General features: G+C 54.7%; 1 protein-coding gene across 1 annotated transcript; it reads left to right on the top strand.

The window, feature by feature from the left end:
* Positions 1 to 1776: 1776 nt before the first annotated feature.
* On the top strand, positions 1777 to 21590 carry RND2 (Rho family GTPase 2). The gene is made up of 5 exons (XM_086477927.1): positions 1777 to 1986; positions 2073 to 2160; positions 16176 to 16285; positions 20344 to 20478; positions 21342 to 21590. Exons 1-5 carry the CDS (start codon positions 1885 to 1887, stop codon positions 21588 to 21590), a joined length of 684 nt encoding a protein of 227 aa, XP_086334053.1. The 5' UTR covers positions 1777 to 1884.
* The last annotated feature ends 210 nt before the right edge of the window (positions 21591 to 21800 follow it).

Consider the following 21800-nt stretch of genomic DNA (forward strand, 5'->3'; position numbering starts at 1 on the left):
GCAGGAAGTTTCCTGCTTCCTCTGAAGCAGGGCCACAATAATCTGTTGGCTGGAAGCAAAACACTAATTCCTATTGAGAAATACGGTGAAAAGCTTTCAGAAGAAAGGGTGTTGGCCAGGGGAACAGCTTGACCCAGGTGATCCCTATGGCCACCCAGCACTTCTTTACTTGCAGTCGCAAGCACAATGAACTTTTCTTTCCATTCCTCCACATAAAAGCTGGGCGCCATGCACACAGATAAGAAGGCCAAAAAACCCTACAGGGCTTACAAAACATGACATGGTGCTGCACAACCTCCTTTGCCTGGGGAGGGTGGAAGGAAGTGAGCTTGTGACGGCTACTCATCATGTTGCTTAAGGCCAGACTGGGAGGCATGGGAGATGCTGCAGCAATACACATCGCAAGGCCACAGAGTGAGGAATTGACTGAGGACAGTTTCCTGGCCCATGTAAAGCAGGAGTCAACCAGGTGAGGATATGAGCTGCGCTGCAGTGATTCCAGGACAGCCTCATCCCCTCAGCTCTGAGGTCTTGTCTGGTGTGTGATGAGAGGGGACCTGAAAGTTTGTTTGACCAGCTGAATGTGCTACGGGCATGCCTTCAGCCCCACTTGCGCTCAGCTCCTGCCCTGGGGGTGCATCCCGACGCGTGTGGCCCATGACCACGCGAAGGAGCTCAGGCAGCCAGCTCTCCGAGGCTGATGTACGTGTCCCAGCCGGTGCTTGGCTGGCAGGCCCAGCAGAGAGCAAAGCAGCGCTCAGAACCACTGGGTGCCCATATGGCACCATGCCTTGCACCGTGTCTCAGTTCTTTACTCATCCCAACTTCATGCACAGCACCAATATTTATATAGGAAAAATGACTGTGATTTCAGCAAAAACAAACTGCCCCCTCAGTCCATTAATAAATCCTGTTTCACTGCCAAAACATTTTAATTTCCACTTCTTCAGACTTGCTTTGTCTTGTCTCTATTTTTGCTGCATTTTGTGACAGACAGCTTGTCTCTGACTAATGAAAGTTTGCCATGACAGTAAATCTTTCTGCAGTGTGACCAGCAAAACATGAGCTGTAGAGAAGCCTTTCCTTTTCAATAATTCTGCTAATTAAAAATCACTGCCTGCAACTTATAGATGCCCTGCCTGTACGCCGGGAGGAATGGAAAGCAGAAATTGCCGCCCTCTTCGCAGAAGGCTCTGCGGCCAGGCCCAGGGTGCTGCCGTGGGCAGCACAGACCGGTCTCTTGCCCTCGCCGATACCACTCGGTCACGGACACCGGCGGTACGGGGCTCCTACAACTTGCGCAGAGCTGCCTGAAGCGCTGGGTGTTCCCATTTCTGCCGAACTCCTCAGGGGAGCAAGCCCCGTTCCCTCGGCAGTGCCGGGGCTGGCAGAGCCCGGTGGGGAGGGGGCAGAGCCCGGTGGGGAGGGGGCACCGCCCGGGCAGGGAGCGGCTGCCGTGGCGGTCGCGGTCTCTCCCGCCGGCCTGGAGCTCCGGCACCGCGGTCCGGAGGGCGGGCGGTGGGCGCCGGGCGGGTGCGGGCTTCGGGCCGAGCCCTCTCGCCGGGAAGCGGTGGGAGGGGCCGGGCGGTGGCGGACCCCGGCGAACCCGGGCCCGGTTCCGCGAGAGGCCCCGCTCCGGCCGCCGCGCCGTGTGCCGGGGGGTCGCGCCCAGCCGCGCCTGCCGCCGGGGGGGGGCGCCCCGGGGGGGGCGGCGGGCCCGGCGGGGGGCGGCTCCCGGGGCCGCGGCCGGGGGTGGCCGTGGCGGCGCGGCCCTGCCCAGCGCCGGCTCCGCTCCGCGCCTGGTTGGTGCCGTCGGGGCCGGGGGCGCGGCCAGGCCGGGGCCGTCCCGGTAAAGCGGCGGCGCGGGCGGCGCGGTCCCGCACCATGGAGGGGCACCTGGCGCGCTGCAAGATCGTGGTGGTGGGGGACACGCAGTGCGGCAAGACGGCGCTGCTGCACGTCTTCGCCAAGGACTGCTACCCCGAGGTGCGGCGGGCCGGGCCGGGCCGGGCTGGGCTGGGCTGCGCCGGGCCGGGCCGGGCTCACCTCTGCTCTCCCCTCCGTCCCCCCAGAGCTACGTCCCCACTGTCTTCGAGAACTACACGGCCAGCTTCGAGATCGACAAGCAGCGCACCGAGCTCAACATGTGGGACACCTCAGGTGGGCCGGGGGCTGCGCGGGGGGCGGCGGGGCCGGGCTCGTCCCTCCGGCCGAGGGTCCCCCCCTCCCCGGAGCCCCGCGGGCCGGGCCGGGGCTGGAGCAGCTCCGGCAGCCTGCGAGCTTCCCGGCCGGGCCGCCCGCCGCCGCCCCGGGGCGATGCGCAGGTACCGCCGCGCCGGGCGCTCCGGCCGCTCTCCCGCAGCCTGCGCGGTGCGGCCTGGCGGGGACGGCCCTGTGCGGCCTCTGGGAGCCGCGTCCGCGCCGCTGGAGGGATGCGCGGAGCGCGGGCGGAACCAGCCCGGGGGTGCGAGGCGCGGCCGGGCAGGACCGGCGGCCGAGGGAAGGCGCAGCCTGGGGAGGGAGAGCTCGCCGCGGAGAGGAGCGCGCGGTGGGGCCGCGCTGTCCGTTCGTCACTCTGCGGCAGCGCGTCCGGGGTGTTGGGGGTTTTTGTCTTGGTGCGGTTTTGCCTCTTTGTGTCCTCAGTTGTGATTCTGCGTGGAGCCGTAGGCACGGCTGTCCCAGCCCACCGAGACCCTTCCCAGACTTCACGCTGTCTTGCTGTGGAGGCGCAAGTTGCAAGTGAAGTGCTTGATGCAGAGTTAATAAAAATACCGGCATCCAGCAAAGTTCATGGGCACCTTTTAATTTACCTCTGACAAGCTTTCTGGACTGCTGTGTACACATGGTGCCGCTGAATGCTGTGCTCTGTTGGTGTACGTATATCACAGGCTTGCTGATGCTCTTTCCCCATAATTTCTGGAGTCCTTAAGTCCTCCTGGTGTCCAAGAGCAACAGTAAATTAAAACGTGACCTAGGACTTTCTTTGCTCTTGTACACTCCAAATCCTTGCTGTAATTTTACATCCATCAAATTACAGCTGTAGGAACAGCACAGCGCTACCCAGAGTAGTGGCTTGACTGAGTCTTGGGCTAGCTGTAACGTGTAAAGTGTGTTTCTTGAGTCTGCTCTGGAGCTTCCTGACCTAGGGGACCTTGCTTTTGCTGCTTTTTATTCCCTGAGACAAAAAGGGGTCTTTTGCTTTGCCCACACGATATGTGCTGTGATGTGAGCCACAAGGATGCTGGCTCTCGGGGCAGCTCTCGGTGCTGGAGCCATGGATGAAGCATTGGTTCTCAGCGTCTGACTGGGAGCTGTGCTTGAAGCACAGAATGGTGACTACGACGTGAAAGTCCTTGCATGGTGGATGGTGCTGGGCTGACGTGTCTGCACGAAGTCACTCAGATGTGATAACAGCGAAGCCATCCTGGTCGACCCGGGGCCTTCCCTGCAGAGGGTTCCCTGGAGCTGCTCCGATGGGGTGAGTCCGGACTGGGGGGGTGCGCCGGGAGTGAGGGGTGGCCAACCCCATGTGTCACTGGGGTGTGCTTGTGCGTACCTCTGCAGCTTGATCACCCCTGTGGCTGTGGGGATTTCCAAACTGTGGACTTCTGCAGCCTGTGAAAAGGGACTGGGTGAGATATCTTCGTTAGGGACTGGGTGAGATATCTTTGTTAGGCACTGAATAGCTTTGCTTTAAGTGTATTTGACATGAAAAAGGAATTTACGAATTAGGAATTTAGGAATTCTCCAGAATGTTTGGCTTTGATTGTACAAATGTTAAAAGAAAAGGACATGATAAAAAATCAAGCTGTGTATATGTATCTGATACCTGCATCTGATGCTCACACATTCATTTTTACTCTTTTCAACAAAAGATGTAAGTTTGTGTAGTGTTTATAGCCAAGAGGAAATAGACTTTGATTCTTTCTCCCTTCTCCTTATGAAAAATGTAAGACCTTTCTAACAGTTTTGTTGTAGATAGAGTTCGCTAGATAGTTTTCCAGAAAAATTCCCTTCTGTTGCAGCTTTGTTTTGAAGTACACAGGAGCTAGTTCTTCAATAAAGTCCTGCAAAGCAATACACAGCAGATTTCCCTAGTAATCAAACTGATATTTTTAGCCATAGACTGAAAGCTGCTGTTGATTTTCCACTAACCTTCAGAGACACTTGGTGCTTTGGTAAGAGAAGTTTTGCACAATAGCAAGAGCTGAAGGGATTGAGAGTGGCTAATTGCCCTCCTCCTGCAGAATGACAGGCACTGGGGTGCACTTTCCCTTGTCTCTGTGCTACCTTCTGTCTCTGTTAAGCAGCTTCGCATGCAGGGGCTTATTGTTCATGATACATTCCATCCCAGCAAGAGCGGGAAGAGCATTGCTGGGAAACTGCTCCCCTCCTCCTGTCAAGATCGCCCTTTAGTTTTAAACACTTGCCATCTCTTAGATAAGTAGTTGCAACTGAAGGTCTCTCCAGAAATCAGAAGAGAGACCTGGACAGAGGAGCCGACTACTGATTTTTTTTGTTTGTTTTTAACACCCCCACCCCGTAGTTAGTTGTGAAAGTGGTTGGAGACTCTGGAAGCTGTGGAGGGTGAGCTGAGCGTCATCCAGCTGTGGGTGTCGGGGCAAGAGCAGTCTGGCTGGAGAACTCTCCTTATTGCAACCAAGCACGGCCGCAGCCTACTTGGCCGTTCAAAAATCCTGTTGATAATCTCCGTACAAACGGGGATGTTGTCTGCTCCCTGGGGCTTGTAGTACCGGCTGATAAAAGTGCACAGAAAATGAAGCCTTTCAGGCTGAATTTACCCCTCCTGCTAAGTGGCAAATGCAGGCTCTGACATTAGCAGCTGGCAGGCAGTAAATCCAGTTAGAGAAATATTGCCATAGGGTGGGCAGAAGTGATGGAGAACTGAATGGCTCCCGAATTGTATCGGGACCTCTGATTTCCTTTAAATGTCTCTTAACCATTTGTCCATTGATCAGTTTTTCTGAGGCTGGAGGGTGACTCTGGAGAGTTTCCAGCACGGAGAAACCTTCATGAGGATTAAATCTGTGCTGCTCAGACAGGGCAAATGTGAGGACTCTGCACCATCTGAAGTGCCTTAGCTCTAGGAACCTCCCAGGGAGAAAAGTTTGAGCTTGACCCCTTGTCCATGATTTGCAGGTGCTAGTTGCATTTTATGTTTTATTTTGTTTAAGTTAGTCCCACCTCTGGGCACACTGTGAGAGCGAAATTGCTTCAGGTGCCATTTTACAGCACAGCAGGGATGTCCTATCCCTCCTGTCCCCCTGAAAGCCTGTGCACATGCTGTTTCCTAAACCGTCCATTAAAAAGCAGCTTGACATCTTTGTGTGTGAGAAGAAGGGGTGTGGAGCCTGCCTGCCGTACTGGGTGGACATGGCTCCGGCTCTGGGGAACTGCTGTGCCCTGGCACCTCCTCTCATGAACCTTACAGAGGACCCGGTACCTTGCTGCTCTTCATGCTCCCATTCTGGCACATTCTTGTTGTGCTGCCTGTTGGCCGAATGTGCTCAGCACAGAAACAACTCCTCTGCATGGTGAGGATGTCTTGTGGTAGGGGGAAACTCCTGTTCGACAGGATGCCTGATGGCTTGGGAGTGCTGTTCCCAAAGGGCTGGGTGCCTCCCAGACCCGCGGTGCCAGTGCCCCAAACTCGTCAGGAAGAGCTTTCTTCCTCGCGGCCTAGGTGGAGGAAGGGCGGATAGTGCTGTGATTCATAGAGTCACAGAATGGTTTGGGTTGGAAGGGACCTCAAAGATCATCTAGTCCAACCCCCCTGCCATAGCAGGGACACCTCCCACTAGGCCAGGTTGCTCAAGGCTCTATCCAGCCTGGCCTTGAACGCTTCCAGGGGGGTAGGCAAGCAATGATCACTAGCAATGCTTTGCAAAGAGTAGGCAAGTTTAATTTCCATGCTTCAGAGGTGTGAAAAGGGAGTGCAACTACCATGAGGTGTGCACCGGGCAGGGAGGTTTCCCTCAGCGGTGCCATAGCAGTGTTCCTCATGGGATCAGTGGGTCTTCTCTGCTCTGGGAGCTCTTGCGCCTGGAGTGGAGCCGCTGCGGTGCTCAGCAGGTCTCCTGTGGTGAGAGCGTTCAGCGCCAGCCGACCTCCTTCCCAGGACCAGCTCCTGGTGCGTTCCCGTGGTGACTCGGGCATTGCTGGCAGACCCAAGGCCCACACCTCTGGCCTGGCCCGTCCCCAGTGCTGGGCACTGGCAGGGGAAAAGTCGGGCTCAGGCAACGCTGCTGCCGGAGGCCTTGGCAAGGCCAGGGTGTGTCGGTGCTGGCGGGTCTGAGGCTTTGGCCTGTACCTAGGTGTGTTTTTTTGTTGTTTCCAGTAATGGGGAGGAGGCTGCTCTGTGCATGGCAGCCTGGGCTCAGTTCTTTGCTTTCGGTTTGCACACCCTTTACGCTGGGAGGCTCTGCCTGCGTTCTGTGTCTGCGGCCTCAGTGCAGGCAGGCAGAGCAGTGGTGTGACCTGAGGCCTTTTATCCGCTTGGTGCCTCTCCTGCTGATGCAGATCCTGGTGCAGGGTAGAGCTGCCCGTTTTTGTTAGGGGCATCTGTGCCGGTGGCTCAGAGGGAGGCCCAGGCCTGGCACTGTGCCTTGCACATAATTGTTGCTGTCTTGGAAAGCTGCTGGCGAGGACTTTTCTGTCCTTTGTGGACCAGCAGGATGCACTACTGCTGAGAACCGCAGTGTCTACCACAACCTGCGACACTGCACAGATCAGTGCCCACAGGTTCAGCAGTGCCACTTTGCCCCTCTCTGTGCTGCAGCTCTCAACAGGGGAGTTGCGCGACTGCCAGTCCTTTGCTGGGGCTTCTGTCTCTTAAGCAGATGTGCTTTCAGGACAAGAATAACATTGTGAGTTGTGAATCCCCCTCCGCCTCCCTCTTTGCCTGTACTCGGCAAACAGTCTGCTTTGGTATGGCCTGTGTGGGAACCTACAGGCTCCGATAACAGATCCTTCTTTAGGGAACTACTGAGGAATGTTGATGAGATTAGAGAGCTGAAAGGGGCCGAGTTCAGCCGTGGCATCTCCATGGGCGCTGAGGCTGTCTGTGCCTGGATTCCCAGCATGTGGCTCCAGGATCGCCATGGCTGCCTCTTCCAAAGTGCAAGAGCAAGTTCTGTCTTGGGAAGAGTTCAATGCCACTTGCGCTCTGAAGCAGAGCAAAAATGTGGAGCTGCCCTTTCCATACCAAAATAGCTCCTCCCATGCTCCCTATTGAGGCTATGAGCCTGAAACCAGCATACTTGTGTTCTGCCTCAGCACAAATACGTAGTTAAGCCTAAAAATATGTGTAGGCAGGTCACATTCTCAGGCAGGTCAGTAACCAGTCAGACAGAAGTTTAAAGAGTTGTGGCAGAAACAGCAGCAGAAATGCTTATGCTGGAGTGGGTGGAGGATGACATGACATGACATGACATGACATGACATGACATGACAGTCCCCGTGAGGATCGTCTCGCTGGGCTGGGCATGGTGTGGGGGTGCTGCAGTGCTATGTGGCTCAGGGATGGAGGTTGCTTCTCATGCACCTCTTGGCAGCAAGGGCAGCATGCCCTGTGGCGGCATCCGTTCTTTCTCCCCTGCAGACCTGGGTGGCTCAGCCTCTGCTGGGTGTCCTGGGAGTCACGGCAGGTGCTGAGTAGGAATGGTGCCATTAGAATCAACCAGCTGACCCTGTTGGCTGCTGCGACCTTATAGGCAAGGAAGGGTGTTCTGCGGGCTAGGTTTGTTCTGGGTGCTGATGCAGAACCCTTTCGCACACCATGGAGGTGATCTGCTCTCTCCTGTGGGCACGGACAGCACCGCTCTGCTCTCCCCATTTCTTCTGTTGGTCTGGCTGCTCTGTGGCACCTCCAAATGCTGCTTTAATGCTGATTTAATGTGTGTTTAGGGCAAGCAGAAGCTGCTTACTGAGGCAGTCACATAAACAGACCTGCAGAAACTCCCTGGAGCAGGGCAGTCACACCCTGTCCTCTGATGGCTTGCCTTTCTAATAGCCCTCACCCAGCATGGTGCCAAGGATGCCCCTCTTGCCCCACTGAACAGTGCTAGTGTGCTTCAGGCCAGCTGCTGGGGGACGGCGAGAGGCTTTGTGGGAGGGAGAGCTCTGAAGGAGCCGGTTGGTGTGTGCCTGGCCCCGTGCCTGTGGTGAGGACACGGATGCAGCTTTCCTTTTGCCCCAGATTCTGAAGATAAAATCTCCACTCGATTAAACTTCACAAGTGTACAGGCCCAGCCTTCCCTGTGGGGAAGACCTTATCTGGTAGCCGAGCAGTCAGGGAGGGATCTGCTCCTTATGCACGGCAAACCTGAAAAGTGCAACATTGCATGAAGGTAATTGTGTTTGTTCAGCCCTTGGACATGTTCCCCAAAGCCAGAGCATGCACTGGCTGTGTTGTGGGAATCTGTTGCCTCTCCTGGTCCTTGTTGTACCCCATAGAAAGGATGACAGGCAGGTTGTGGCAATGCCAGCTGCCCCTGGGACACGGCAAGAGTCCTGGGAAGGGACTTCTGCCTCCCATTTGTCTCCCTTGTCAGCTGCTGCCGGTATCATTTCCAGCATGCTTGTGAGAAGCCTGGATGAGCTACTTGGGCTACTGCTGCAGTCCCAGCCCTCCCACCCCAGACACTCAGTGATGCTCCCCAGAGGTGCCAGCAGGGACTTCTACAAGGAGCTTCCAGAGCTGCCTCCCAATTGCCAGAGTGAGGTTTGCATCTGAGCAAGCTCCTCTGAACCTGTGAGCTGCATGTGTGAGACGTGGCACAGGATCTGGCTAAGGTAGAAGCACCCTGTGCCTGCCTGAGCTGGGGATTCCTCTGCCAGTAAATCTAGCAGAACAGCCTCCTCCTGAGTGACAGGTTTCCAGTAATAAGATCTGGAGAGGGGCCCAGAAATGCCACCTCAGCCCGTGCAAATATCATTCCCTTCATCCTCATCATGTCTGTCCTGAAGGTATGCCAGCTGGTCTGTTTAGTAACTTACTCATTTTTGTACATGCATCATAAGAATTAGGAGCAGAGGTTAATTGTCCAAGCTGATTAGTTGTTGTTTCTGTCATGCACTTTCCAGATGATTACTTGTTCGGCATTTGCAGTGATGTTGCTCAAGCACGAGAAATGTCACAGTCCAGCCATGAGAAAAGCGTGCAAAAGTCCTGGGGCTGATGGCTGTGCCATGTTCAGTGTCCCTTGGAGGGCTGGGCTAGGGGTAGTTGCAGTAGTGGCCAGCAGTTCCCTCTGCTGCTCTCTGTCTCCCTCCAGCTTTGGTGGGATGCTTCATCTCTCCTTGTTTTGCCCACTTTCTCTGGCAGGCAGGGCTTTGTTTCATTTCAAGACAACTCTCTGACCCTGACTTTGCTGCCCATCAGGGTCAGAGTTGAGGCCGTCCCCATCGTGAGGTTCTGTCATACCCTAACTCCTGAAGAACAGATGGTGGCCTTCACTTGGGTAAAACCTTTCTGAGGCCTTGCCCGGAAGGATGGTGGGATCTCCTTTTGTGGCAAAGCCTGCCTTTGGAGGGGTTTCTGTGAGAAGATGCAGGGGATGTGCTGGTAAAAGCTATGCCCCTTGGGCTGCGATGGGGCTGGCCCCTCAGAGAGAGACCACAGGTCTGCTTTGCTCTTAGTGCCACTCTAATCTCTAATGTCACTAATTGCTGCTTCTTTCATAATTGTGACCCTGGAGTTGTCAGGTCTGGGCTTTGGACCGCGGTAGACTGCCAGAGCCCATCGTTACCAGTGTCTCTGTCACCAGTGCTTTAATCCCTGTCTCTGCCACTTGTCACTCTTCTGGGTAGGACTCTAATGAGCACTGTATTAGTGTCAGAAACATGTTTTTTGTATCAGTGGGATCTGCATTATCCTTCCCTTCCAGACAATAATCAGCCAGGTAGGGTCAGGAATCCTTAACCTGTCTCTGAGCCCCAGCTGAGCGGGGACCTGCAGGGTGCTCAGGAATATTGCTGCAGTTTATCAGTCTTCAAACAAAAAAATCCTCTGATTTTCTTTCAGGAGAGAGGGTCTGATTTCACACTGGGAGGATGAAGTCAGGCTCTGAACTCGTGATGGTTCGGATCGCCGTCTCCCTGATGTGCAGCTGCTGCAGTCTGGGAGGCTGCAATGGCCAATTTCCTGGTCTCCTGTTTATAAAGCCCATCAGCACTGACAGGGAATGAGGAGGGCATTTGCATATTCCAGTCTGTCAGTATGCCAGGCACACTGAGCTATTGCTCTTCAAACATTGCCTTCTGCCTTTATAAAGGCAACTAAAATCTGCCAAGGCAGGGACCCATGTCTGCAGAGTTCATGTGCTCGTGGTTCCTCCTGAGTGAGAGACGGGCTCTGAGAAGCCGTTTTGCTCTGGAGACGCCTGTTCCTGGGCTCTGGGAGGCCCAGCTCCCTGGCGCCAACAGGCCTTGCCGGAGGAGACATCTTGGGGGCTCTTGCAGCAGGGTGCACCTGCAGAAGCGCTGGGGAGAGTGCTGCTGGGGCCGTGTCGTGCGCCACGCAGGCGGAGGTGGCCATGGGCACGGTGGCTGCCAGCGAACACGAGTGATGTGTCCGTGCGGGTGGCTTCATCCCGGCAAACAGAGGCCCGAGCCCCTTGTGTGCTCAGCTGGGGAGCCCTGGGCCGGGCCCGGGACTGCCCCTTCCCACAGGCGCTGGCTGGGCCCGCCTGGCGTCGGGCTAAGCTGAGTAAAAGGGCCATGGAAGGAAAATTTCCTTCCCAGTCTGTCCGCAGTGGGATAAAGGGACTGGGAATGACCTTTGGGGCTGCTTAACTGCTGCTCTCCAGTGCTCCCTGAGGCTGCGTTCCTCTCCACCCTCCGCCGTTGTTTCTGGGCCGATTTCCCCTTTTCTAACAGCGGGAAATACTTTAGGGTGACTCTGTGCCCTCTTGTTGCATCTGCAGAGGAAATGGCAGCTCTGGTGTGCCTGGACGTCTCGGAAAGGCAGCCGAGATTGTTGCGGGCTCGCCATGGGGACGGGCCTCGCCCTTCGGTGCCGGGGGTCGCCGCGGGCCCTGCGCTCACGGCCGGGTTTCCAATCCAGCGTTTTTGTGCTTCCCCTCCATGGGCCCTGGGCGGAGACAATAGCCGGGCTGTTACAGGCGACGTGTGCCTTTCTCATGCAAATGGCTGCCTGCACTGGGGAGCCCCTTCAAAGCCTCTGCGGTGGGGCTGGGTGGGGGGCACCCAGCTGCCACGGCCAGAAGCTGCCCGAGCTGTTGCAGCCCCTTCCCCGGCGCAGCCCCCTGCACTGCTGCAGCCCCCTGCACTGCTGCAGTCCCGTCCCAGAGCAGCTGGGTGGGTTGTTCCCTGCCTAGCACACCTGCGAGTTGTACAGAAATCTCGTTTTCAGTCTTAAAGGCCTGATAGAAATAAAATATATTATTCACAGAATCACAGAATCGTAGCATCACAGAATGTCAGGGGTTGGAAGGGACCTTGAAAGATCATCTAGTCCAACCCCCTGCCAGAGCAGGACCACCTGGAGCAGGTCACACAGGAATGCGTCCAGGCAGGTTTTGAATGTCTCCAGAGAAGGAGACTCCACCACCTCTCCAGGCAGCCTGTTCCAGTGCTCTGACACCTTCATCGTCATCTGCCCTGGCAGAGGAGCCGTTATGTTCACTGGCACCTCATGTGATAGTAACCAGGTCTGGAGCACTCATGTGAGGGAAGTGTGCGGTGACGAACATGCATGTCCTGCTCCCACACCAGACCCTGCTGCAGCTGCGCGGAGGAGTCCCTGCCCAGCCTGGGGAGGTGAGGAAGGGGCTCAGAGCCCTGCCTCAGCATGCAGGGCCTTCCCCTCTAGTAAGCAGTTGCTCAGGTAAATTTCTCTGCAACAAAAGGCCACTTGGAGCTGAATTCAGCTCAGAAAGCTCTGCTTTAACCTCAGGAAATGCTGAGCAGCTCCAAAGGGTTTGAGCCCCTCTCCTGGGAAGTGCTGGACGGCCAGGTGGCTGGTGGAGCTCAGTGAAGTGTGAGTGGGACCCATGGCAGTGGAGGGGATAGTCTCCTCATGTCTGATGCTGGCTGAGCGGTGGTACAGGCTTCTTGCCATGCCTGGGGAGAGGATGCTGAGACAGCTGCACCTCGGGCCTGCTTTGACAGCTTTGTCCTCTGGACAAAGGCTTGGCTGAACTGGCAGTGGGATTTGACTAGCAAAGAAGACATCCTCTGTAGTCTCTAAGGGCTGTGGCTCGTCTGGCACCGCTCTGTGGGGAGGTAACCCGAAGCTCTTTGGGCTTGTGGATGCAGCACTCCAGAAAGCTGGGATGAATTTCTGCTTCATTCTTTGAAGGATGTTCTTGGCTGTCCCTGCAGAAAGCAGCGTGCGCCCCAGCATTGCTGGCTCTATGGGGAGAGTTTACAGTGAGCCCTCCGAGACAAGTGCGATGCTGAAAAATTTAGGCCTTGGCAGTGCTCGTCCCTGTTTCAAGCCAGAGCTGGCTGGGGTTGTGGGGAGCCTCTTGCAGAGCAGCTCATGGCTCTGCATGCATATTTGCTTTCCTGGTTTGTATTGTGCTATTGTTGGATGGAGGGTGCCCATGTGAGGAGGCTCATTATCTCTCAGAACAGCTAATAAGAAACAAATGAAGATTAACACTATGTTGGTAGAGATGAAACAGCACATTTCAGTCCGAGAGCGGCATCTCTGAGTCACAGTGCCAGGCATTTTGAGGAGCTGCCAGCTGATGAGAAAGAGGAGCTACTCATGGCTGTATCCGCTCCTGAATTTCAGACAACCACTGTGTGGATTTTATTTTTAAGCTGGTTTTTGGCTTGCTCCAATTTTCTCTCTTTAATCACGAACAGATGCACATAGGTCCTGTTTCTTGCAAACCTGTGTGGGAGAATGACTCATGCAGTAAAGGAAGGCTGGATCTGCAGACGCAAGCCTTGGGTGCATCTGTGTTCGGAAGTGCCAGACTGTGGGTCTCTGGGGTGTCTTGCTGGAGTATCTGAAAGGTGTCGTGTGCTCAGAATCAATAAAACAAGACCTGGAGTTGTGGGAACTGAGGCTTTTGTGGTTTGTTTTTGGTTTTTTTAATTGTCGTGCTCAATGAAAAAGTAATATATGCAAAAACTAGAAGAATAATCTCCCAAACAGAATTTCCTGATTCAGTAGAGACATCTCCAAAGGAAGCTGGAGATTACTCAAGTTTGGAGCGGGGCAGCACTGCCTGTCGGTCTCCATTGGTCTCCATCAGTCTCCTGGGGTGGGGAAGGAGCCTCTGCAGCCGAGGCTGTGAGTGCTGGCTGTGACCTACTGCCAGAGCAGCTGTGAGTTGAACTGCCAGCGAAGGTGCCAGGGGCAGCTCCTGTGCTTTGGAGTTGGAGCAGAAAGTTAATGAATACGAAGGTAATTTTGATCTTATTAAGAAAATTAGGTTCTTGACCTAGTGCATCCTTTCCCTCAGCTCCTCCCGTGGTTCCAGGCGGTGAGCGCACGGTTCCTGGCACTGGGGTGGGGACGGTGGTGGCTCTGCAGGCTCTCTGAGGGGCTGGCTGGCTTGCTGAGGGGAGCAGGGGTTGCTATGATACAGTTTGCTGTGGCAATGTCTGTGCTGTATGGAGCCAAAACCACCTCTACAAAAGGAGCATTCCTGGGCTGGGAGGGGGCAGATTCATCTGCAGTGTTTATGTAAAGCTGAGGACCTGCAGGGAGAGGATGTGTGTGGGAATGCAAGTGCTGGGGGCCCCTGTCTCGAGGGAGATACCCTGATGTGCATGGGGGAGAAGGCACGGTTTGGATGAAGGACCCAGCAAATCCAAGCATGCAGATGCACGCTGGATCTCACAGCCCATCCGGCACGCTTGCACCAGGCACGGGGCTGAAAACATGGTTCAAAGGGGAGCTCAGTGCTATTATGCTTGGTGCTGCCGTCGACAGCGGCCTTGTCCTCGGCGGGAACTGGGTCACCTTGCTGCGCTGCAGGAGCGTGGGAGGGAGCGGTTCACTGGTGCCAGCTCTGCCAGTTGTGAACTGAAGCAGCTTGAGCCTGAAGCGAGGTGAGAAATCTCCATGCCTGGGACACAGGGTTGCCCTGGCTTACTCACCAGCCTGCATCCCCTGTCCCCAGAGCTGGGCAAGGCACTGCAGGGACTGGCTCCGTTCCACACAGGGAACATGACTTTCCCTCTAGGAAGAGGACTGGGCTCTGCCGAGATTGGGGTTTCTTCTGTGCTGGATCCCAGCTGCTTCTCTTCCCAGTGACTTTGCAGGAACAAAGACCCAGGCTGCGGCTTCGCTCACTGGTGGGAGCAGGGGGTGCAGGTGCCTTTGCTGCTGTGGGCTGGCGGCAGCGTGGCTCTCTGTAAGAGCTGGAGATACCTGTAGCCGATTTTGCTGCAAGCGAACCCAAATGCGTGTCGAACCCCAGGGTACCTGCCCCAGGCTCCATGACAGCAGTGGGTGCTGCGTGGGCCTGGCTGGGGTTGCGCTGGTTGGAGTATGCCGTGAGCTCTGTGCTGTGGAGGTCCCGGTGGTGGCTGCTGTTGGTGTCTTGCTGTGAGCTGGTGTCAAGGGGAGAGTGGGTGGCCAGTCTCTGGAGCTGGGCAGGGTTTGGGAAAACAGACCTCAGCCCTCAGCCTGCCCTGTGTGGGCTCTGGAGGAAGGAGTGGTCACGGCCAGGTCTGCTCTCCTGGCTGAGTCTTGCAGAGGGATCTGGGGTGTTTGCAAAGCGCCTGGTGTGCAGAGCTGTGCTGGAGGGGCTGAACCTCGCTCTGTGCTGTGCATCAGTTGTGAGCCCCGTGCAGACAAGAGCCAGGGTTGGAGCCCCTGCAGAGAATCAGCCTATTCTCCTCTCGCGCTTATCCCAGGCAGATTCCCATCCTCCCGGAAACATAAGCCACTGTCATCCATAATTCATCAGGTGCTGAACTTCATCAAGGAGCCACCTGACTGCCGGACTGGGTGCTCCACTCTCCTCCCAGGGTGGGAAAGCGCTGGGTCTCGGCATCCCCAGGGCCGGGGCAGGAAGCGTGTCCGGTCTCTTCGGCCTCAGGGTGGGCGATCCGTCTTTCCGAGGAGGCAGATTCAACAAGGACTCTGGTGTCTCTGCTTCCCCTTTTCATAAATAAACATCTGCTTCTCATCCCTCCAGGAAGTTTAAGCCCTTGTAAAGCCAAATATAAAAACGAAACAGTGTTTTTAAGTAGCAATGAGCTGATTGCTCCATTACTGTTCACTGAGGCATCTACAATTGCACACAGAATGCACTTGAAATAAAAACATTGCGGGACAGTGTCTGTAATGCCTGAAATTTGCATTGAAGGTGTGTGTGTGCGTGCACGTACATGTGTGTGGCAGAAGCTGTGCAGGATTCAGGCTGGGCTCTCTGCTTGCTCACTGACAAATCCTGCAGAATACAGAATCATCCCCTCCAATTTATAGCTTGTTCACCAAATCCTGTCACAACTTTTATGTACCAAAAAGAACACGTCTGACTTTTTCCAGCACAAATCCGGAGCAAAAGGCCATTGATTTTTCATCTGTGTGAAATTCTTACCATCTGTGTGAGCAAGCTCTCCTGTATAAAGATAGCAGGAGAGGATTAAAAAATAGCAGCAGCATTCCCTGTTTTGTCTCAGCCACACCTTTCCACCGTTAGTGGTATGGCAACTGCATGACAAGTAATAGGATAAATATGCAAGTGGTGGAGAGAGCCATGTGCTGCTCTACGGTATCAGCCCTTCCAAGCTCCCTTTTCTGCAGTGAGCCAGCACACCCTGGCAGCACAGCTCCACCGCCTCTTACATGCCTGATGCTTACTAGCACGGGAGAGGGATGCAAAACTTGCATTTATTTCCACTCTGCAAGGGGTAAATGTAGAAGCGCAAGGACAAAACCTCTGACTTCCACACCTAAACAAAGGGACCACTAAATCCTCTGCAAACCAAACTCTGCTAAACCTAATGGTGTCTGGTCACTGGTCAAAAGCTTGGGTCAACATCCTTTATCTCTGAAAGAGCAGTTTGCATCATGTGGCAATGTCTCCAGTTCTTACTGGAATTAAAGATCTGTTTGTCTGGCAGAGAGGGCTGGGGGTCCCAGCCTGTCCATTCAGGTAATAAGCGGTCGCTGGGATGACACTTTCTGCTCACTGCTGTCCTCCTGCTCCTCTCTGCAGGCTCAGCATATTACGATAATGTCCGTCCCTTGGCCTACCCGGACTCGGACGCTGTGCTCATCTGCTTTGACATCAGCCGCCCGGAGACCCTGGACAGTGTGCTCAAGAAGGTGAGCTGGTGAGCTGGGTCCTCTGCAGCAGCATGTAGAGCTGCCCTGGGGTCTCTGCTCCCTGAGGCTGTCATCAGGGCTAAAAGCTCTGGCCCTGTGGGCAAGTCTTGGCTGGAGTTTGCATGCTTGTATGAGGATGGTCAGCTGCTGCTGATCCCTGCATGTTCTGTGGAGAAAGCAAGGTATTTCAAGTTGAAAGAAGCCCAGTGAATGGTGTAGCTCATGGTAGCTTGCAGCCTATGTGAGGGTCTGTGTGAATGCACACATACAAATATGGGGACAGAGAGAAATGTAGGATGTTTGTTCTGGTTTTTTTGGGAAGACCTTGGAGAGTGTTGTGCATGTCTCGTTAGCATAACCACCAGTGAGTGTGCTGTGGATTGCTTGCAGCAGTTGAGAAGGGGCCCCTGGTGCCTGTTTCCATGCAAGTAGAGAGCTCAGGTTTTTTGGCTGTCCCCTCAGTTCAGCATCTGCACAGTAAGAAAGACAGCAATTGGTTCCCCAGAGCTTGACAACGAGAATAATGGGCTGTGTGGCACTGAATTTCAAGCCCGTGAATGAAGAAAATGAGCTGGCACCATGCCACTGGACTGGATAGCATGCAGGGTCCTGAACACTGTCTGCCCTGGCAGAGCTAACCGGCCATGCTCTGCGTTAGCAGCTGAGAGTTTTCTACCTGCAGGTTAGCACCTTTCAGCAAAGCAGGTATTTCTAGCTGGCAGGTATGGCAGGTCCCAGAGAGCCCCACAGGGCTGGGGATCCGCTGTGGAGCACTGCTGGCTGGCTTCCCAGCAGGTCCCTGCCTGCCACACTCTGGGGAATAGGTGGCACCCAGGGAGAGGTTCCCACGTGAGACTTTCCTCTGAGGTGGCATGAAGTCCAGCAACTCGGGATGCTGCTCAAGGGAGAGGGTAAATGACCTCCTGGCCACTCACATCCCTGGTCCTGGCCATACCCTGCTTCCTTCCATGAAATTCGGGGAGATGTGGTTTCAGTGAGCTCTCACTGCTGTTCAGCAAAGATGCAGAGAGCTCACTGGCGGCTGCATCCTGTCCCAGAGGCGAGTCTTGGCTGGCGTCTTGTTTGTGAAGCTCTCTGAGACACCGATGCGTGAAAAGCACTACAGAATAGTGAGTCCTGTAGCTGTTCTCCCCAGTGAGCCCCAGGCTGCCAGGGCTGGACTGGCCACTGTCTGAACAAGTCACATTGTACTGACTGCCCTCTTGGCCCCTCCACATTTTGCCTAATGTTGTGCTGAAGCAAGTGCCTCTTAGCTGCTGGGAGGGCTGAGAAGTGGGTCTGTGTCTCAGAAGTGTCCTGGTGAGGGGACAAAGACCCTTCAGATAACTTGGTCAATGACTCAGTGTTCATTTCTGATGCAGGTCCTGGGTACCAAGCGTGCGGGGTGGAGGGAGGCGTGTTTCATGTGGACTGAAAGAATTCACTGCTCAGCTTGGGAGTACACAGAATAATAATGCAAGCAAATCACTTGCACCTTAATGGGATGCAAACCCGTCAATAATTAGCTGGGGTTGGGATTTATATATGTCTCTGCACACGCTCCATGTGAGTCCGCACTGCCTAGTGCACAGTCTCCCCTGTGCATCCTCGCAGATGCTTTGAGTGCTGTTAGGCAATGTCTTTTTGATACGGTGACTTAAAATAAACCCTAAATCACAGGGGATTTCTTAAGTGCCTCTGAGTAGATGCCTTGTTTCCTTTGGTGCAGGCTTGCAGCCTATGGAGGTGAGGAGAATTCCTAAGACACCATGAAGCTGAAATGGGTTTTAGCTTTTGATATGAGGCGAATAAGGAAAATAATAACACTCCCTATTCAAGCCTCAGGCAAAAATGCTAATTCAGCAGAGGAAATCTTTATTATTGCTGCCCTTCTGATGCCTGGGCTGCCTGTACAGCATGTACAGTTGAAGGGAAGGAGCCATCTGAGAGAATGCAAACAAGCAGCTCTTCATTTCATACAAAGCAGGTTTTTGTGGGGTAGTGCATTCATTCTGACAAGTGTTGATGGCACAGCAAATGTTAGGCTCCCTGAGGTGTCAGTCCTGTGAGAAGAGGGTCACACCTCTCTCCATGGACCGGGGAGCCCTCTGTTGTTACAGACAGCCGTGACCTCTGCCTGGTAAGGACAGACCCTATAGCTTAATCCCTCCTAGGATTTTCATCCTTCAGGTAAATTAGGGTGCTTGAATTCCAGCTCCAAAAGAACTGCATCATCTTCCTTTTGCGGGTGTGTTAGCCCTTGATGCTGTGCGGCTGTCACACTGGAATTCTCCCAGAAGCTGTGCAGCCCGGCTCGGGACGTGTGTGAGTCCTGGTGGCACCAGGGAAGCGGGGTTCATGGAGAAGATATTTGAGCCCATCTCCTGGTGGCAAATAAGATTTTTTCTGTGTTTTGCAGTTGCTTTGGTCTGATGTTGGTTGAGTGAAACTTGGCTCATTTTTAGTACTTCCTTTCCCCACCAGGTTGCAGACACTGGGTTGTGGGCTTGATTTTCTTTCCCCCATCTAATTGCCATGGGTATATGCTTAACCATCAGTTGGCATAGCAGTAAATTGCTAATTCCAAGTGACGTCTTTAGCCAGGGGTAATCTCTCTCTATTTGTCATCTACCTCCTACACTAGATAAATAACCAGGGTGTTGACATGCTGATGGGGCTGTACAGGTCTCTCCTGGGGGAGGTCACAGGTGATGGTTTTATTTACTGCTGCGGACACTTAGCTGCACATTGGGCATTCATTTTTTGAGCTCTGAAAGGGACTGTTAGTGTGAAGGAGTGGATGTTTGCCCTGGTCTTCTCATTCCATTGCTTCAGTTCTTTATTTCCCTGACTGTAGCTATGCTCTGAATATCTTAATGTCTTTAACAAGTGGCTCCCAGTAATAAACAAATAAGTAGTGTGCTGTGCAAAGAGCTACCTGCTGACTGTGATTCAAAAGGTCCAGTGAGGTTGACCTTTGGGGTCCCAGATCTGTGCGCCAGACTGTGTGGTCATTATTTTTCCACAGTCATACCCATGAGTAGTCTCCTGTGGCCTAGGGCAGGGGACTGCAGCTTAGATTTAACAGGTTTGCAGGGCACATCTGGAACGTAAAGTTATCTGAGAGGCACTCCGACCATTCCCGTCCTTGCCTGTGGCAGTCATTAAAGTGCCACAATGAGCTAATCAGTCTCTGAACAGCTGTGACCCCCATTTGGAAAAGCCACACACACCAGCGTGCACGGTCTTGGCCTCTGAAGTCTGCTTTCCAAACCCAGTCCCATTAAAGCTTTGTGTTATATTCAGAACACCGAAAGCTGTCTGTCCCTGAGTTTCCCATCCTCAGCACAGTCTCCAGAGCTGCGCCTGGCCTGCATCCTCACTGAGAGCCTCCGCTGACCGTGGTGACCACCGTTGCCCGTGCCTCTTACCCTCACCCTGAAATCTGGGCATGCAGGCTGCTGTGGGGCCAAAACCAGCCTCAGTGCTGGCGCCAGGTACCGCAGGTCCGAGGCAAGAGGCTTAAAAGCGGCGTTGCAGTGGCTACCAGTAGCGGTCCTGGTACCCTGACTGGTCCAGTTCCAGGTCCTGTGCAGAGACGAGCCACGCCAAGGTGGCTTGGCAGCGTGTGCTGATGGTCAGGAGGTGCTGGGGCCCCGGGCTGCTGCAGCCGTCATTCCTCTGTGGGAGAGGGAAGTGCCATTTGCTGGTGGGAGCAGGAGAAGCTATGGACCAGGCTCGTGGGCTCTGCCGTGGTGGTGAGGCGTGGAGGCATTTGGCTGGATGATGCCGTCCGGTAGGAACTGATGGCACGACTCTCCTGGCATGTCCTTCCCGCCAGCACTGGGGGATCCTGGACAGGGCTCTTGGTGTGGTTGGAAAGGGGCTGGGAGCAATAAGCTGAGACGCTGCGGTTGCCTCTGTTTTTTCCAACCCTGACCCTTTCGCAGGCTGCCTGCCGCCAAAATTAACTTGACATGGAGGTGCTGCTGAGCTTCTTGAAGTGTCTTGTACACCAGCAGCCCCTGAGCACCTTCTCCCTCTTGTCTCCTCTGCAGTGGCAAGGGGAAACTCAGGAGTTCTGCCCCAATGCGAAGATTGTGCTGGTCGGCTGCAAGCTGGACATGCGGACAGACTTAAACACGCTCCGGGAGCTTTCCAAGCAGCGCCTCATCCCTGTGACGCACGAGCAGGTGTGTTTCAGCATCCATCCCTGTAGGGCTGGGGTTGGTGAGGCAGGGACTTTGCTGCAGGACCTACTAATACAAGGAAGCTCAGCAGCAAATGACCCACTATGCCCTGGTTCTGGCCTGAAGCTGTTTTGCTCTTGGCTCATGCATGGACTCTGAGCTGCTCATGCTTACGGCACTCTTTTCCCCAGCTCTGGCAGACCTTGGCTTGTTCCTGATGCTCTGCTGAATGGCCTCCTGATTAGTAGCTGAAAGGTCTTTCCTCGTAGGTGGTGGAGATGCCCGATTTGACAAGTTGGACTGGCTAAAGGGCATGTTGTGCTTCTGCATCTCATAGTTCAGTGCAGCTCTTTCTGCTCTGAAGGGACTCTCCTCGGGTTCTGTGTTGGGGCAACACGGCAGGGGGGGAAAGCCACAGCTGGGGGGGTCTTAGGGTCTGCTGCCAGGCTGCTGCGGCCACCAGTTGACCCAGCAGTGTCTACAGGCTGGCCTGGAGACCCAGTCTCTGTAGCACAGTGCAGGGGTGGCTACGCTCTGGGTTGCTCTGTCACTGCCTCTGTGTTGTGCAGAGCGGGTCCCAGATGACTCTCCTGGTGAGAGGAGATGTCCAGGCCCTCAGCTGTGGGGGTGGCACTTCATTGGTGAGAGAGTGCAGGTGATTGAGGGTCCAGTGCCCGGTAGGCACTTGCACTTTATTTACAGAGGTGATGGGTAAACATTGTGAGGGAGCCGCTCCTGGCTATGCCAGGGTGCTCTGATAGGGCTGCCAGCACAGACAGGGCTGACAGTGGTGTGAAAGGATGCTGCTTGCAGCACACTGGTGTCTGAACCTTCTTCACTCTTCTCCCACTCTCTCTGGACCACAGGGCAGTGCGCTGGCACGGCAGATTGGAGCAGTGGCCTATGCAGAGTGCTCCTCCAAGGTCTCAGAGAACAGCGTACGGGATGTGTTTCATGTGACCACGCTTGCCTCGGTCAACAGGGTGCACAAGAACTTGAAGCGCAGCAACTCCAAACGAGGACTGAAGCGGGCATCACAGATGCCCGGTAGGACGGACTTACTGAGTGACACAGAGATCAGGAAAGACCGAGCCAAGAGCTGCTCCATCATGTGAAAAACAGGCTGTAAATAGTGTGTGTGTGTTGTCCATTTTGTACAGTAACTGGCAGAGACAAGGGCATGGTGCTGGCTGCAGGAGCCAGCCCGCCTCTCCAAAGCCTTTCTCTCGGTCTCTAGGGCTGAGCAAACTGGGGTGCACAAGTCGCCTCCCCACCATGGAGGCTTCTGGGTTGGCTGCTGCTGTGCGGATTGCTTGGGGTGAAGG

Source organism: Leptosomus discolor, chromosome 25 (genome assembly GCF_034619465.1).
Source record: "Leptosomus discolor isolate bLepDis1 chromosome 25, bLepDis1.hap2, whole genome shotgun sequence".
In the NCBI taxonomy this organism is placed as follows: domain Eukaryota; kingdom Metazoa; phylum Chordata; class Aves; order Leptosomiformes; family Leptosomidae; genus Leptosomus; species Leptosomus discolor.